This window comes from Megalopta genalis, chromosome 12 (genome assembly GCF_051020955.1).
Source record: "Megalopta genalis isolate 19385.01 chromosome 12, iyMegGena1_principal, whole genome shotgun sequence".
Taxonomy (NCBI): Eukaryota; Metazoa; Arthropoda; class Insecta; order Hymenoptera; family Halictidae; genus Megalopta; species Megalopta genalis.
Genome location: NC_135024.1, coordinates 5,176,291 through 5,191,804, shown reverse-complemented (window position 1 = coordinate 5,191,804; position 15,514 = coordinate 5,176,291). Strand labels below are relative to the sequence as shown.

General features: G+C 29.1%; 8 protein-coding genes and 1 long non-coding RNA gene across 15 annotated transcripts; 7 read left to right on the top strand and 2 right to left on the bottom strand.

Moving 5' to 3' along the window:
* Positions 1-50: 50 nt before the first annotated feature.
* On the top strand, positions 51-2,517 carry LOC117228309 (peptidyl-prolyl cis-trans isomerase). 3 transcript variants are annotated; one of them, XR_013034544.1, is made up of 6 exons: positions 51-223; positions 327-496; positions 795-1,154; positions 1,243-1,563; positions 2,215-2,286; positions 2,400-2,517. XR_013034544.1 is itself a non-coding variant. In XM_033484007.2 (4 exons), the coding sequence occupies exons 1-4, from the start codon at positions 190-192 to the stop codon at positions 1,558-1,560; spliced, it is 882 nt and encodes a 293-aa protein (XP_033339898.1). In that variant the 5' UTR covers positions 53-189; the 3' UTR covers positions 1,561-1,675. The 3 variants fall into 3 exon arrangements, 2 of the variants coding, with proteins under 2 accessions (XP_033339898.1, XP_076381652.1); XM_033484007.2 differs by lacking the exons at positions 2,215-2,286; positions 2,400-2,517 and having other exon boundaries at positions 53-223; positions 1,243-1,675; XM_076525537.1 differs by lacking the exons at positions 2,215-2,286; positions 2,400-2,517 and having other exon boundaries at positions 86-223; positions 310-496; positions 1,243-1,675.
* On the top strand, positions 2,145-3,574 carry LOC117228713 (dehydrogenase/reductase SDR family member 4). 2 transcript variants are annotated; one of them, XM_076525540.1, is made up of 5 exons: positions 2,145-2,286; positions 2,400-2,517; positions 2,648-2,872; positions 2,954-3,088; positions 3,168-3,574. In XM_076525540.1, exons 1-5 carry the CDS (start codon positions 2,174-2,176, stop codon positions 3,333-3,335), a joined length of 759 nt encoding a protein of 252 aa, XP_076381655.1. In that variant the 5' UTR covers positions 2,145-2,173; the 3' UTR covers positions 3,336-3,574. The 2 variants fall into 2 exon arrangements, with proteins under 2 accessions (XP_076381655.1, XP_076381654.1); XM_076525539.1 differs by having other exon boundaries at positions 2,400-2,577.
* Positions 2,307-3,089, bottom strand: LOC143260399 (uncharacterized). Its single transcript, XR_013034545.1, has 2 exons — positions 2,949-3,089; positions 2,307-2,542 (listed from the first exon to the last, which is right to left on the bottom strand). It is a non-coding gene; the product is annotated as an uncharacterized LOC143260399 (long non-coding RNA).
* Positions 3,575-4,215: 641 nt separating the features above from the next.
* LOC143260398 (bublin coiled-coil protein-like) lies at positions 4,216-5,052 on the top strand. The gene is made up of 3 exons (XM_076525543.1): positions 4,216-4,356; positions 4,551-4,732; positions 4,823-5,052. The coding sequence occupies exons 1-2, from the start codon at positions 4,239-4,241 to the stop codon at positions 4,715-4,717; spliced, it is 285 nt and encodes a 94-aa protein (XP_076381658.1). The 5' UTR covers positions 4,216-4,238; the 3' UTR covers positions 4,718-4,732; positions 4,823-5,052.
* LOC117228715 (peptidyl-prolyl cis-trans isomerase E) lies at positions 4,823-6,521 on the top strand. 3 transcript variants are annotated; one of them, XM_033484666.2, is made up of 5 exons: positions 4,823-4,946; positions 5,050-5,088; positions 5,194-5,363; positions 5,656-6,000; positions 6,089-6,521. In XM_033484666.2, the coding sequence occupies exons 2-5, from the start codon at positions 5,055-5,057 to the stop codon at positions 6,404-6,406; spliced, it is 867 nt and encodes a 288-aa protein (XP_033340557.2). In that variant the 5' UTR covers positions 4,823-4,946; positions 5,050-5,054; the 3' UTR covers positions 6,407-6,521. The 3 variants fall into 3 exon arrangements, with proteins under 3 accessions (XP_033340557.2, XP_076381653.1, XP_033340554.2); XM_076525538.1 differs by lacking the exon at positions 5,050-5,088; XM_033484663.2 differs by lacking the exon at positions 4,823-4,946 and having other exon boundaries at positions 4,948-5,088.
* A 309-nt stretch (positions 6,522-6,830) lies between these two features.
* LOC117228716 (dehydrogenase/reductase SDR family member 4) lies at positions 6,831-8,310 on the top strand. Its single transcript, XM_033484667.2, has 5 exons — positions 6,831-7,098; positions 7,212-7,389; positions 7,462-7,686; positions 7,768-7,902; positions 7,982-8,310. Exons 1-5 carry the CDS (start codon positions 6,986-6,988, stop codon positions 8,147-8,149), a joined length of 819 nt encoding a protein of 272 aa, XP_033340558.2. The 5' UTR covers positions 6,831-6,985; the 3' UTR covers positions 8,150-8,310.
* On the bottom strand, positions 7,391-11,115 carry LOC117228714 (inosine-uridine preferring nucleoside hydrolase). 2 transcript variants are annotated; one of them, XM_076525535.1, is made up of 5 exons: positions 10,616-11,115; positions 10,345-10,542; positions 9,966-10,266; positions 9,763-9,899; positions 7,391-9,697 (listed from the first exon to the last, which is right to left on the bottom strand). In XM_076525535.1, exons 2-5 carry the CDS (start codon positions 10,534-10,536, stop codon positions 9,374-9,376), a joined length of 954 nt encoding a protein of 317 aa, XP_076381650.1. In that variant the 5' UTR covers positions 10,537-10,542; positions 10,616-11,115; the 3' UTR covers positions 7,391-9,373. The 2 variants fall into 2 exon arrangements, with proteins under 2 accessions (XP_076381650.1, XP_076381649.1); XM_076525534.1 differs by having other exon boundaries at positions 10,345-11,113.
* LOC143260397 (bublin coiled-coil protein-like) lies at positions 8,497-9,477 on the top strand. The gene is made up of 3 exons (XM_076525542.1): positions 8,497-8,637; positions 8,832-9,013; positions 9,104-9,477. Exons 1-2 carry the CDS (start codon positions 8,520-8,522, stop codon positions 8,996-8,998), a joined length of 285 nt encoding a protein of 94 aa, XP_076381657.1. The 5' UTR covers positions 8,497-8,519; the 3' UTR covers positions 8,999-9,013; positions 9,104-9,477.
* Positions 11,116-12,558: 1,443 nt separating the features above from the next.
* Arpc2 (Actin-related protein 2/3 complex, subunit 2) lies at positions 12,559-15,322 on the top strand. Its single transcript, XM_076525536.1, has 7 exons — positions 12,559-12,820; positions 13,222-13,315; positions 13,538-13,637; positions 13,732-13,933; positions 14,006-14,226; positions 14,343-14,544; positions 14,615-15,322. The coding sequence occupies exons 1-7, from the start codon at positions 12,747-12,749 to the stop codon at positions 14,640-14,642; spliced, it is 921 nt and encodes a 306-aa protein (XP_076381651.1). The 5' UTR covers positions 12,559-12,746; the 3' UTR covers positions 14,643-15,322.
* Positions 15,323-15,514: the final 192 nt, after the last annotated feature.

Sequence of the window (15,514 nt, the reverse complement as noted above, 5' to 3'; positions counted from 1 at the left end):
TTTACTCCGATTAAGGGTCTTATATGTATATGTATACATTTTTCCAGCGTATGTGTTCTTTGTTGTGCGATAGTATGCATTATCGGCGCGCCGGCGTCTTTCAGTCAACAAGTGTTATCATACATATTTGTTTATTCCAATGTCATAGTTATAAAAACAAAAAAAATAAAAAATTCGTTTATAGCGATTATGAGTACAAACACGAAACGAACTATTTATGTGGGTAGGTATTAATTTGTTAGAACTTAATTATAAATATAACCTACATTAGCCAGCACATATTTATTTTTATACATTTAATGTTAGCAGTTATTATTAATTTTTAGGAGGCCTAGCCGAAGAAGTAGATGAAAAGATATTGCACGCAGCGTTTATACCTTTTGGTGAAATTGTTGATGTTCAGATACCACTAGATTATGAATCGGAAAAACACAGAGGATTTGCATTCATTGAATTCGAAAGTGCTGAGGATGCGGCAGCAGCAATTGATAACATGGTACATATATAAAATAATCTACATATCTCTGTGAGATATTTAAAAACATGGTTTCATAACATTTTTTAAATTCAAGTACTATTTTATTTTATTTTGAAATATTATAGGAATTCTTTATAATAATTGTTATTATTATTATTATTATTATTATTATTATTATTTATTATATGTTTGATTCTAAAAGACATATAATGATGTATTCATTATTGTGAAATAGACATAATAATGGACTTAAAATTGATTCCACTTATCTAATCGTCACAACATCAATCATTGTGAATTTATCTTTGATAAACAGAATGATTCTGAGCTATTTGGAAGAACAATAAGAGTTAACATTGCCAAACCACAGAAGATAAAAGAAGGTTCTTCTAAACCTGTCTGGGCTGATGATACATGGTTGCAAGAACATGCTGGTGAAACCCTCAAAAGCGATGATAATGCTAAGTCAGGAGAAACAATACAGACCAAGAAAGGAAAACAAAATCCTCAAGTTTATTTTGATATTAGTGTTGGAAAACAAGAAATAGGTAGAATCATTATGATGCTGAGAGCCGATGTGGTACCAAAAACAGCTGAAAATTTTCGTGCATTGTGTACTCATGAAAAAGGATATGGCTACCAAGGAAGCACTTTTCACAGAATTATTCCTGATTTTGTATCCTTTACGCATCACGTATATCCCAATATTTTTGAATTTGCTTCATATAAATTTACATGAATATATATTTCTTAAATAATCTTAGATGTGTCAAGGAGGAGACTTCACAAATCATAATGGAACAGGTGGCAAATCAATTTACGGAAACAAATTTGATGATGAGAATTTCGAGTTGAAACATACAGGGCCTGGTACCTTATCTATGGCAAATTCTGGTACAAATACAAATGGCTCACAATTTTTCATATGTACAGCTCGTACAGATTGGCTAGATGGAAAACATGTTGTCTTTGGACATGTCCTTAGTGGTTTAGATGTTTTAAAAAAAGTCGAAAAATTTGGAACAAAATCTGGTACTCCTGCACAAAAAGTAGTGATAACAGCTTGTGGAGAATTAACTTAAATAGTTAGAAACTTATTTTTATTAATGTATTATAATAATGTAGGCTTTGTATTAAAGATACAAAGTTATTAATAAAAATTAAATTATTATTAATAAAAATGAAAAGAAAATTGAACTTGAAATTGAATAACACAATTTAACCTATTTATGATTACTTCTTATGATTACTGATATACTTCTTCATTTGGTTATCAAATCTTAATAATCTTACAATTGCAAAAGTTTTAAAGATAAAATATTAGTCTCTATGATCTCAATTCTGTTTTTGAAATAATGATTCTCTTAAAATTTATTACGTAAATTTAAATAGTAATAGAAATTTTAAATAATGAAGGTACTTATACAATTTTGTTTTAAATATACAAACATTAACATTTAGTATACATTTAACATATAGATATAAATATTAATACAAAACGTATACATATATGATCAATTTTAATGAGGTGAAACTATGCATGCAATGTTACATTGTACATATTTGTGCACTGTGACGATCGTAATCGTATTTGCTAAAATATCTATAAAGCAGTGACGTGATATTTTCGATCATATATTTTCGAGGTTCTGATCAAGTAACTTTGCATTAGTTTGATTATCATTATCCACCATAATGTGGCGCACTGCAGTAAATCAAGGTATTCGTAATTTTAGCGTTAATTCGCCCGTGATAAAATGCAATCGTTTACAAGGGAAAACAGCAATTGTGACAGCTTCAACAGATGGGTGAGGAAATTTATAGAATATAATTTAGAATTAATTATTATTTTCATAAATGCTATCACTTAACTTCTTTCGTTAAATTAGCTATTTACATATTTTTTATATTTTTTCTACAGTATTGGCTTTGCAATTGCAAGACGTTTGGCTCAAGAAGGTGCCAAAGTGATGGTTAGCAGTCGTAAAGATTCAAATGTAAAGAAAGCAGTGGAACAGCTTCAATCTGAAGGACTAGAAGTATGTGGTGTTGTATGTCATGTTGCTAAACAGGAAGACAGAAAAAATCTTTTTAACAAAGTAAATTGTAAACAATTATGTTATATTAAAAGTTATTGTACATTATTAACATCAATAAGTAATATTGTAGACAAAAGAGAAATTTGGTGGATTAGATATTCTTGTATCAAATGCAGCTGCAAACCCTGGGTTTACCACACTTTTTGAGACTCCTGAGGCTACATGGGACAAAATTTTTGAAGTTAATGTTAAAAGTGGCTTTCTTCTAATGCAAGAATCTTTGCCACTATTGCGAGAAAGTAAATCATCTTCAATAATATTTATATCTTCAATAGCAGCATATCAACAAATGACAGTAAATATTTTTATTCTATACAATATTATTACTTATAAATGTATAATTAATATGTAAAACTATATACATTTTGTACCTCAGGCATTAGGTGTTTATGCTGTAAGTAAGACAGCATTACTAGGTCTTAACAATATTGCTGCTGCTACTCTTGTATCAGAAGGAATTCGTGTAAACTGCATAGCACCTGGTTTTATAAAAACAAAGTTTTCTCAACCAGTATGTACCAATATCCATTTCCATATATTATACTATTTATTAACAATCATATATATCAAACAACATATATGTTCCATAGCTTATTGAAGGTGATTTCCATGAAGCAACTGTGTCCACAATACCAATGCGAAAAATTGGTGAACCAGACGAGATTGCAGGTGTAGCAGCATTTTTAGCAAGTGACGATGCTGCTTATATTACTGGTGAAACTATTGTTGCTGCTGGTGGAATGCAATCTAGACTATAAATACGTTTAAAATGTTGAATTGTTACATATCATACATAATTTCTAAACATTGCATTTTACATATTTTTTATATTGTATAAATTATTAATTTTATTAATTATACGATTGTAATCTCCTATATTTAATTATTAATCTGATAATCTATTTGGACAAAATTGCAACTGTGTTTATTGCACACATTATATTTTTTGTAAAAATATGTTATATCTAATATTAATATAAAAGTTTTTTTTATTAAAGTTTAAAATTTTCAATTCGTAATTCGATAATGCAATTATGACAATACATATTTGTTGCGCACGGCACAAAAATAACCGCCGGAAGTCGTGAGGAGACGACAACGATTTATTTGTTGGACTCCACAGTCCTCGTTTACAATTCTTGGAGCACGGCTCCGTTCGACGTATAAAAATGCAGCACGGCTACGAATTTGTTACGAAGTGAAGCACGGCTTCACTGAGGCTACGAAATGGAAGCACGGCTTCGTATGGGCGCAAGGGCGCTGAATAATACTGGTCTATATGCGATAACGTTGTCTACCAAAAAATCCCCCGTTATCAAATTTGCGGCAGTATATATAGACACCTGGCCGATGTTCAAGGAGAAGCATCGTCAGGTGTCGAAGGCCGGGTCATTGCCTCCTAAGGCAAAAACGCCGCGTGTTTACAACGGCCGAGGCGAGCGTTTGACGGTCGGGCCAACGCACGTCGATCGGGTTATTGTCTTGCCGCCTCGCCGATTATTCGACAAAAACGGCGAGACGGCGTACATCGAATGTCGAACATGCGTTGACCCGCGGTCAGCGATTCGGCCGGAACAATATTTATTATTATGTGACTGCTAAAAAGCACACCTTTATCTATTATGTATGAACTTGCTCGTATGTTATACCAGCGCTAGGTAATGCAAATGGCAGACGAAAATATGGTCCATCACGCAGAGCAGCCAGAAGAAAATCATCAAAACCATGATAACAATGGATGGAAAAATGAAGAAAGTGAAGAAAATTGTAACGATGCAGGTAAATATATATTTTTCTTCAAAAGAAATTGTGTTGTAATGTGAATGGTTTCCAGTTCGTTCAGTATTTCGAATAATTAAAATACATATGTATGTATATATAATTATCAACTCTCTTTATAATGATTTTACTTAAATAATTAATTGTCTGTATTCCTAACTAGAGATTCTTAAATATTTATATGTCATTTTTAGAATTTGAGGCAATAAACGCTCAGCTGGATTTATTGAATTCGGTTTTGGATAACCTTGAACAAAAAAATGATGTGATACATGCAGAATTAATTGATTTACTACAATCAAATAAAGAAGCAAGGAGGCAATTTCAAGAAAGTCAAAATTTAGGAAAGTCAAACTCATAATGTTATATTTTGGAGGTACATAACCTATTATTTCAAATTGAGCAATATTAATGTATTCTATTGCATAAATTGATATATAACCAACTTTTATTTATGTTATTGCAGATCGCCTGCTGTAAATATATTTTATAATGAGGTAGTTATTCGTATATATTGCATTTGTATTATTTCTTAGTACAATGTAATACAACATCTTTTAATGTATAAACGTTAAACATTCCTACTAAAGGTAACTAAAAATATATATAGAATTACTTTAATTATAATAATATCATAATGAGAATATAAACAGAAATATGTAAAAGCAAAAAAAATAAAGAACTCGTTTATAGCGATTATGAGTACAAACACGAAACGAACTATTTATGTGGGTAGGTATTAATTTGTTAGAACTTAATTATAAATATAACCTACATTATAGCCAGCACATATTTATTTTTATACATTTAATGTTAGCAGTTATTATTAATTTTTAGGAGGCCTAGCTGAAGAAGTAGATGAAAAGATATTGCACGCAGCGTTTATACCTTTTGGTGAAATTGTTGATGTTCAGATACCACTAGATTATGAATCGGAAAAACACAGAGGATTTGCATTCATTGAATTCGAAAGTGCTGAGGATGCGGCAGCAGCAATTGATAACATGGTACATATATAAAATAATCTACATATCTCTGTGAGATATTTAAAAACATGGTTTCATAACATTTTTTAAATTCAAGTACTATTTTATTTTATTTTGAAATATTATAGGAATTCTTTATAATAATTGTTATTATTATTATTATTATTATTATTATTTATTATATGTTTGATTCTAAAAGACATATAATGATGTATTCATTATTGTGAGATAGACATAATAATGGACTTAAAATTGATTCCACTTATCTAATCGTCACAACATCAATCATTGTGAATTTATCTTTGATAAACAGAATGATTCTGAGCTATTTGGAAGAACAATAAGAGTTAACATTGCCAAACCACAGAAGATAAAAGAAGGTTCTTCTAAACCTGTCTGGGCTGATGATACATGGTTGCAAGAACATGCTGGTGATGATAATGCTAAGTCAGGAGAAACAATACAGACCAAGAAAGGAAAACAAAATCCTCAAGTTTATTTTGATATTAGTGTTGGAAAACAAGAAATAGGTAGAATCATTATGATGCTGAGAGCCGATGTGGTACCAAAAACAGCTGAAAATTTTCGTGCATTGTGTACTCATGAAAAAGGATATGGCTACCAAGGAAGCACTTTTCACAGAATTATTCCTGATTTTGTATCCTTTACGCATCACGTATATCCCAATATTTTTGAATTTGCTTCATATAAATTTACATGAATATATATTTCTTAAATAATCTTAGATGTGTCAAGGAGGAGACTTCACAAATCATAATGGAACAGGTGGCAAATCAATTTACGGAAACAAATTTGATGATGAGAATTTCGAGTTGAAACATACAGGGCCTGTTACCTTATCTATGGCAAATTCTGGTACAAATACAAATGGCTCACAATTTTTCATATGTACAGCTCGTACAGATTGGCTAGATGGAAAACATGTTGTCTTTGGACATGTCCTTAGTGGTTTAGATGTTTTAAAAGAAGTCGAAAAATTTGGAACAAAATCTGGTACTCCTGCACAAAAAGTAGTGATAATAGCTTGTGGAGAATTAACTTAAATGGTTAGAAACTTATTTTTATTAATGTATTATAATAATGTAGGCTTTGTATTAAAGATACAAAGTTATTAATAAAAATTAAATTATTATTAATAAAAATGAAAAGAAAATTGAACTTGAAATTGAATAACACAATTTAACCTATTTATGATTACTTCTTATGATTACTGATATACTTCTTCATTTGGTTATCAAATCTTAATAATCTTACAATTGCAAAAGTTTTAAAGATAAAATATTAGTCTCTATGATCTCAATTCTGTTTTTGAAATAATGATTCTTTTAAAATTTATTACGTAAATTTAAATAGTAATAGAAATTTTAAATAATGAAGGTACTTATACATTTTTGTTTTAAATATACAGACATTAACATTTAGTATACATTAACATTCATAGATATAGATATAAATATTAATACAAAACGTATACATTACATAGTACATATTTGTGCACTGTCACGATCGTAATCGTGTTTGCTAAAATATCTATAAAGCGGTGACGTGATATTTTCGATCATATATTTTCGAGGTTCTGATCAAGTAACTTTGCATTAGTTTGATTATCATTATCAACCATAATGTGGCGCACTACAGTAAATCAAGGTATTCGTAATTTTAGCGTTAATTCGCCCGTGATAAAATGCAATCGTTTACAAGGGAAAACAGCAATTGTGACAGCTTCAACAGATGGGTGAGGAAATTTATAGAATATAATTTAGAATTAATTATTATTTTCACAAATGCTATCACTTAACCTCTTTCGTTAAATTAGCTATTTACATATTTTTTATATTTTTTCTACAGTATTGGCTTTGCAATTGCAAGACGTTTGGCTCAAGAAGGTGCCAAAGTGATGATTAGCAGTCGTAAAGATTCAAATGTAAAGAAAGCAGTGGAACAGCTTCAATCTGAAGGACTAGAAGTATCTGGTGTTGTATGTCATGTTGCTAAACAGGAAGACAGAAAAAATCTTTTTAACAAAGTAAATGTTAAACAATTATATGTTATATTAAAAGTTATTGTACTTTATTAACATCAATAAGTAATATTGTAGACAAAAGAGAAATTTGGTGGATTAGATATTCTTGTATCAAATGCAGCTGTAAACCCTGTGTTTACCACATTTTTTGAGACTCCTGAGGCTGCATGGGACAAAATTTTTGAAATTAATGTTAAAAGTGGCTTTCTTCTAATGCAAGAATCTTTGCCACTATTGCGAGAAAGTAAATCATCTTCAATAATACTTATATCTTCAATAGCAGCATATCAACAAGTTACAGTAAATATTTTTATTCTATACAATATTATTACTTATAAATGTATAATTAATATGTAAAACTATATACATTTTGTACCTCAGGCATTAGGTGTTTATGCTGTAAGTAAGACAGCATTACTAGGTCTTAACAATATTGCTGCTGCTGCTCTTGTATCAGAAGGAATTCGTGTAAACTGCATAGCACCTGGTTTTATAAAAACAAAGTTTTCTCAACCAGTATGTACCAATATCCATTTCCATATATTATACTATTTATTAACAATCATATATATCAAACAACATATATGTTCCATAGCTTATTGAAGGTGATTTCCATGAAGCAACTGTGTCCACAATACCAATGCGAAAAATTGGTGAACCAGACGAGATTGCAGGTGTAGCAGCATTTTTAGCAAGTGACGATGCTGCTTATATTACTGGTGAAACTATTGTTGCTGCTGGTGGAATGCAATCTAGACTATAAATACGTTTAAAATGTTGAATTGTTACATATCATACATAATTTCTAAACATTGCATTTTACATATTTTTTATATTGTATAAATTATTAATTTTGTTAATTATACGATTGTAATCTCCTATATTTAATTATTAATCTGACAATATATTTGGAAAAAATTGCAACTGTGTTTATTGCACACATTATATTTTTTGTAAAAATATGTTATATCTAATATTAATATAAAAGTTTTTTTTATTAAAGTTTAAAATTTTCAATTCCTAATTCGATAATGCAATTATGACAATACATATTTATTATTATGTGAATGTTAAAAAGCATACCTTTATCTATTATGTATGAACCTGCTCGTATGTTATACCAGCGCTAGGTAATGCAAATGGCAGACGAAAATATGGTCCATCACGCAGAGCAGCCAGAAGAAGATCATCAAAACCATGATAACAATGGATGGAAAAACGAAGAAAGTGAAGAAAATTGTAACGATGCAGGTAAATATATATTTTTCTTCAAAAGAAATTGTGTTGTAATGTGAATGGTTTCCAGTTCGTTTAGTATTTCGAATAATTAAAATACATATGTATGTATATATAATTATCAACTCTCTTTATAATGATTTTACTTAAATAATTAATTGTCTGTATTCCTAACTAGAGATTCTTACATATTTATATGTCATTTTTAGAATTTGAGGCAATAAACGCTCAGCTGGATTTATTGAATTCGGTTTTGGATAACCTTGAACAAAAAAATGATGTGATACATGCAGAATTAATTGATTTACTACAATCAAATAAAGAAGCAAGGAGACAATTTCAAGAATGTCAAAATTTAGGAAAGTCAAACTCATAATGTTATATTTTGGAGGTACATAACCTATTATTTCAAATTAAGCAATATTAATGTATTCTATTGTATAAATTGATATATAACCAACTTTTATTTATGTTATTGCAGATCGCCTGCTGTAAATATATTTTATAATGAGGTAGTTATTCGTATATATTGCATTTGTATTATTTCTTAGTACAATGTAATACAACATCTTAATGTATAAACGTTAAACATTCCTACTAAAGGTAACTAAAAATATATGTAGAATTACTTTAATTATAATAATATCATAATGAGAATATAAACAGAAATATGTAAACATTTATGTCTTGTATGAACATATATGTGTTATATGTATAATTGTAATATTTTATCATTATTTTAACAATTACATTACATGTTAACAGAAGATATTAACAGATCTTTAAACATTTCTGAATCAAACTGTTGAATTAGAAACACATTAGGTTCGTTCGATAATAAATGATCAAGTACTACTTGTCCTCTAGTTCTATTACCATTTAATTCTATATCTGCATGATATTGTACAACATCCTGAGCAATTTCTGGTTTTAATATAATTCCAGCTAAAAATGCGTCACACGTAATATAAGTAGGGAAATGTTTCTTCCTTATACTATTGCAAGCACTTTCAATATCATTCATAAGTTTCATGCAGGGTGTATCTATTTGACCTAGTACATTCCATCTCCAATCCTACAAAGTTAAATTTGTATTATAAATATTGTTATATCTTTTGGGCATATCATTGATATACATACATGTGTAACACGAGACATGCAACATGTTTCCCACGGTAACAGCCATAAAGGTTTCTTATTTTTATTAAAAACTATATGAACACTCTCTGGATCCATATAAAAGTTGAATTCTGCTTGTGGTGTTATATTACCCTGTGCTAATAATAAATATCTTCTATGATTATTTCTTAATAATCTATAAGCAAGATGATAATAAGATGTACCTTTCACATTTCCACCCATTATATAGAAATCTTTTACATTGTTTACAAAATCTGGATACATTTTTATAGCTGTTGCTATATTTGTCAGAGGACCTAAGCACACAACACTAATTTGATTTGGATTCTCTGATACAATTCTATGTATAGCACATACTGCATGTTCTGTTCCTAATATATTTGTATCTACTTCCGTTTTATATGCATTCCCAAAACCATCGCTACCATGGTATTGTTCTTTTTTAGCTTCATCAGTATGATGTGTACAAAGTATAGGTTCATGAGCTCCTTGAAAAACTGGTATCTACAAATTAATAAATATGAAAACTTTAGTACATTTTTAAACATAATTATATATTTCTTTTAAGGAATCTACACTTACATTTGTTACCTCACAAACATTTAATGTTCTAAACACATTTTTAACTACATTTTCTACTATAGTGTTGCCATTAACACAAGTGATTGCTTTAATTTCAATTTCTTTCTTCTTATGAGCGGCTAATAATATTATTAACGCTAATGCATCATCCACACCAGCATCACAGTCAATAATCAAAAGTTTTCCAGTCATTTTAATCTAAAGTGTTCCCATATAATGTGAACAATTAAAATAAATTACTTAAATATTTTAGATACAAGTAACAACTAACTGGTTGCGACTGATGTAAATTCTAAACTGCTTCTGCTACAAGGCTTTAAAGATAAGTAAAGTGTTCATCCACATCTAAGGCTGTGCACATATAATTAGATAACAAATCTTATCTCAGGGTATCATTACTGCTATATGTCTTATAAACAATCATAAAAAAATCATAAGTTTGCACAGTCAAAGTTTGTTTCGACCAAATACATGTACATAATAGGCTTGGTAGTGTACTTTAGAGAGGCTTGAGGCTCGACCTTTTGGGGGCACTGTTTTGACTGCCATCTGAACCAGCTGCAAACTTGGATGAATTAAAATTTAATATGGCGTTTTAGAAGCGGTAATTCAAATTTTGGATTCTAGAGTCAGAATGTGTTAAGTATATTTATTTCGAAAATAGTTATGTACACCATCACACAAATTAAAAGAATCAACGTAATGGTTTATATAACTTAATTTCGAAAAAATGTACTTAATATACTATAACACAGGGGAAAGAAAAATAATCAATGTCCAGTATATCTCTTGGCTGCAGTTCGCTGGTTTCTTTGCGGTCCACCACAGTCCATCAAATGCGCATGTGATGAGCAGTCATATTGAATTTTAGTTCCTCCAAGTTTGCAACTAGCTCAGCTGGCAGTCAAAAAAGTGCCTCCAATTTTCCCTATAGAGTTGACGTCCCCTGGTAAACTTTACGAAGAAATTTATCATACAGCATATTGTATGCATTATTTCAGAATTTTCATATTTTTAAGTCTCCAGCCTCTCATAAAAGTTACTAGGCGTCTCAAAAAGTTTTCTTGATATTTCTCGAATAAAGGATAAGTAAGCAATTAAAATTAATTGGTGCATAATTACGAGCAATGAAAAAACAATTTTCTGAGCTGTTTCTTTCATATTGGTTAATATGGTGATCCAGCTTCACACGGGTTAATCCTACTGTAAAATGTGAATGAATATCGGTACAGATTTGTTTTGTGCACTATTGTTTTAAAAAATGTTCAAAATTAAGTTCACATAACACGATGATCGATAACGAATATGAGTAGATAGCATCCAATAACATCTAAGATTTGGTGAGCGTAATGAGCGGAACTGGGCTTCGACTGCTGGTTGGCTCGACCGCCTTGCGCCAACCGAGCTCATCTTTCATTGGTTAGTGTTTTTCGTTAATAATTTGTAAACAAAATCGTGGATTTCATTTGCATTAAGGAAAAAGTTACTTCAAATGACCTCAGGAATCCTTCATTTTCCGAAAGTAACATAATTTTGGAATACCTTGTATATAATACAATGATACATTAATATGTACCTCAAGTTTTGCAAGACTCTCCGGCTGCAGCATACACCGTTAGCGAGAATAGGAGTAGAAATTGTTTTGCTCTGAGTGGCTGGCGATTCAATGCTAAGGCAGAATTTTAAAGAGGAAGAAATAATCGTGCAGGAGTTGAGGTATCATTATATAGATATGAAACTTACATATTTCATTTCTAAAAAAGTAATAACATTAAAAAAAATTATAAAGCAATAATTTTATGGATTTAAAATTTTTTTTTGTAAAAGATATGTACATGAATATATAAAAACTCAGAATATAGATGTTTAGTCCAAATTCTGTATACGTACATATTATTATACAAATAGTTCATTTAAATTCTAACGATAAAAATTGTTTTTTTTTACTTTAATTTAAATATATATCAGATCAAATTTATACAATTAATGTAATAATAATAACAATTTCATGCATACTTGCAACGCTAGTAATTTGCTTATATCTAGTGTTTAAAAGTGTATAATGGAAAAGTAATATTTTTATTGTAAAATTTGCAAAAAGCTATATGATAATAATTTTAATTGGTAAATTAACAGTTTATAAATAAAATTAAATCAGTATATAAGTACAAGTATGATCGATAAAAAGCGATATATAATAAACTCTGATCGAGTAAATCAGTTGCTACATATTGGTATTGGTGTAATATTGCAGACGGTGAGTGACCTGGCTGTGTTGAACCAGCGATTATTGGGTACAACATAAAAGATTAGAAATTAGTCAGAATCGTGTATATGGTTAAATTTGTCGGTAGATAGTTAGTAATTACTGTATTGTAATATAATTAATATAAGGCGTAAGAATGATTTTGTTAGAGATACATAACAGGATACTAGAAGAGACATTAACTAACAAAATAAAAAATACCTTGTCAGGGTAAGTGAAACATTTATCTTTTTTAACGTAGATATTTGTGTGTTTATGAGATAGAGGCAAAGATTGCAAGTAAGGGCGGTGTCCGTTTCAACTATTATTGTTTATTGTAACACAATTTAAAGAACTTTCTCAGTTAATACATTCACACAAACTATAAATTTCTTTTCTTGTAATGCTAAACTATTTTAAATTATATGTTACCCACTTATATTAAATCTAATATTTTTTTTGTACAAATTCTGCAGTCCTAACGTATTTACTTAAAATTTTAAATACAGTTATATAGATATTGGAAGTTATAGAAATTTGATAATAAATAATGTATTTTATTAATTTATTATGTACTTTTCTTATCATCATTTTTCACTGTTTAATACAATAATACAATATATTTTTTGTAGTCATAAACCAGAATCTACAGATGTTGTTATAGCAGATTTTGATGGCGTATTATTTCACATTTCTAACTTAAGTGGTGACAAGTCAAAAATTAGAGTAAGTGTCAAGAACATTTTAAACATCAATGAAATATTTCTAACAATATTGTTCATATTTTATCTATTTTTTGAGTAATATGTTAGTAACAGTTTATTTGTTTTCATTTTTCTCTATAATTGATGATCTTATTAATGATTATAATGATTAATTGTGTGTGTTTGTTGTAATTGTATGTTAAGATGTATTTTATAAGTTATTAATTTACTTCTTTCATTATAGATAAGTATTTTACTTAAATTTTATAAACAATTACAAGAGCATGGGGCTGATGAATTACTTATACGTGAATATGGCTCTTATCTTATAGCTCCTGAGAATGGTAAACAGTTTCTCAGAAAGTTGTTAAATGTATAATTATGTATATGTAAAAATTACTCGACTATATTACTAAATGAAATTATTAATATTTGTAGGCTACAATGTTTCTGTATTGATAGATTTGGAAAATTTGCCAGAAGATTGGGAATTATTAGTTAAAAAAATTGCACTTTTAAAGAGACATTGTTTTGCCAGTGTGTTTGAAAAGTACTTTAAATTTCAAGAAGAGTATTATAATTCTCCAGGTACAGAATTACAGAAAAGGGCTGTCATCCAATATAGAGATGAAGAAACAATGTAAGCATAAACCCTTTTTTCATGGAAATTTGCAAGTAAAACATTTATTATTATATGAATTTTCATATTAAGGTATGTTGAAGCCAAAAGCGATAGAGTAACAGTGGTATTCAGTACAATATTTAAAGACGAAGATGACATGGTTATTGGAAAATTGTTTTTACAAGAATTAAAAGAAGGTAGACGCGCAAGTCATACAGCTCCACAAGTTCTATTTAATCATCGTGAGCCACCTTTAGAATTACAAGATTCTGAAGCTGCTGTTGGAGATTGTATTGGATACATTACATTTGGTAAATGTTGATTACTGTTTTAAGCTCTTAAAAGGAATGAATTTATGAAAAAAATATACATAAACATTTTTGAAACTAACATAAAATACACATTTATGAATTTGCTTTTTTCATAGTACTATTTCCCCGGCATACAAATAGAGAAGCTCGTGATAATACCATTGATTTAATACACATGTTTAGAAATTATTTGCACTATCATATTAAGTGTAGTAAAGTTTACATTCATTCAAGAATGCGTACCAAAACAACAGACTTTTTGAAGGTATTAAATCGGGCAAGATCACAGTCTAAGAGTACTGAAAAGAAAACAATTACGTAAGTTGCTTCTATATTCTTTTCTACTTAAGAAATTTCGTCAGTATATTACAAACGATATATTTCACAGGGGTCGAACATTTATTAGGAAGGAATGAATGTAAATGTAATATTACATTCCCAATATTGTTTTGATAAAGGATAAATGACAAAGTCTTCATTTATCCCATAGATTTGCTAGAAATTTTTTGATCTTCTGGCAAGAAATATTCTTTGTAATGGAGGATTCTAACTCATAAAAATAATGAGTCGAGAGCTTTCAATCTTCAAGTTTTACCACACATTGTCTTTGAACAGTACAATGTTCTTTAGAAAAGTCTACATTGCTGTAGATATATCTAAAATGTTATGTGTACAGCAAGACAATGCATGATTAAAATGTTATTTTATATTAAAGTTCTTAAAGTAAAGCCACAGAGAATGAATAGAATCTACAAAAAATCAGGGAGTTCGTAGTCTGTGAATGACATTAAGACAATTTGTTTCACTATTTCTATATAAACAAAATTATGTTAATCATTTCAATGCTGATCATTATTATCAATGTGTGACAACTCCAATTATATTAATTAAAGACATTTCTGTTTATTAAAGACCACGTACATTGAAAAGTGTTTAAAATATACAAAAAATACGTGGGTTTTATGAAATAATATATTAATGTATCATTTGTGAGTTTAACATAGCATTGTGTTTTTTGATAAATTATTTTTATTGTCTATACTCTCTTATTAACATATAATTATTATAAAATAATAAAAGTATTAATTCTATATAATAGGTGCTATAATTGTGAAACCTTTGTTACAATATTACTAAAGAAAAATTAATTTAGTATATAGTAGGATTTGGCATTATTGATTTGTAATTAGTAAGTGGTTATAAGGGTTGGAAAATCAGATTGAGGTGCAAACTTGGGAGTGCCAGACATGAGTATTCATTAATAACCACACCCTTTTATTTAGCACAG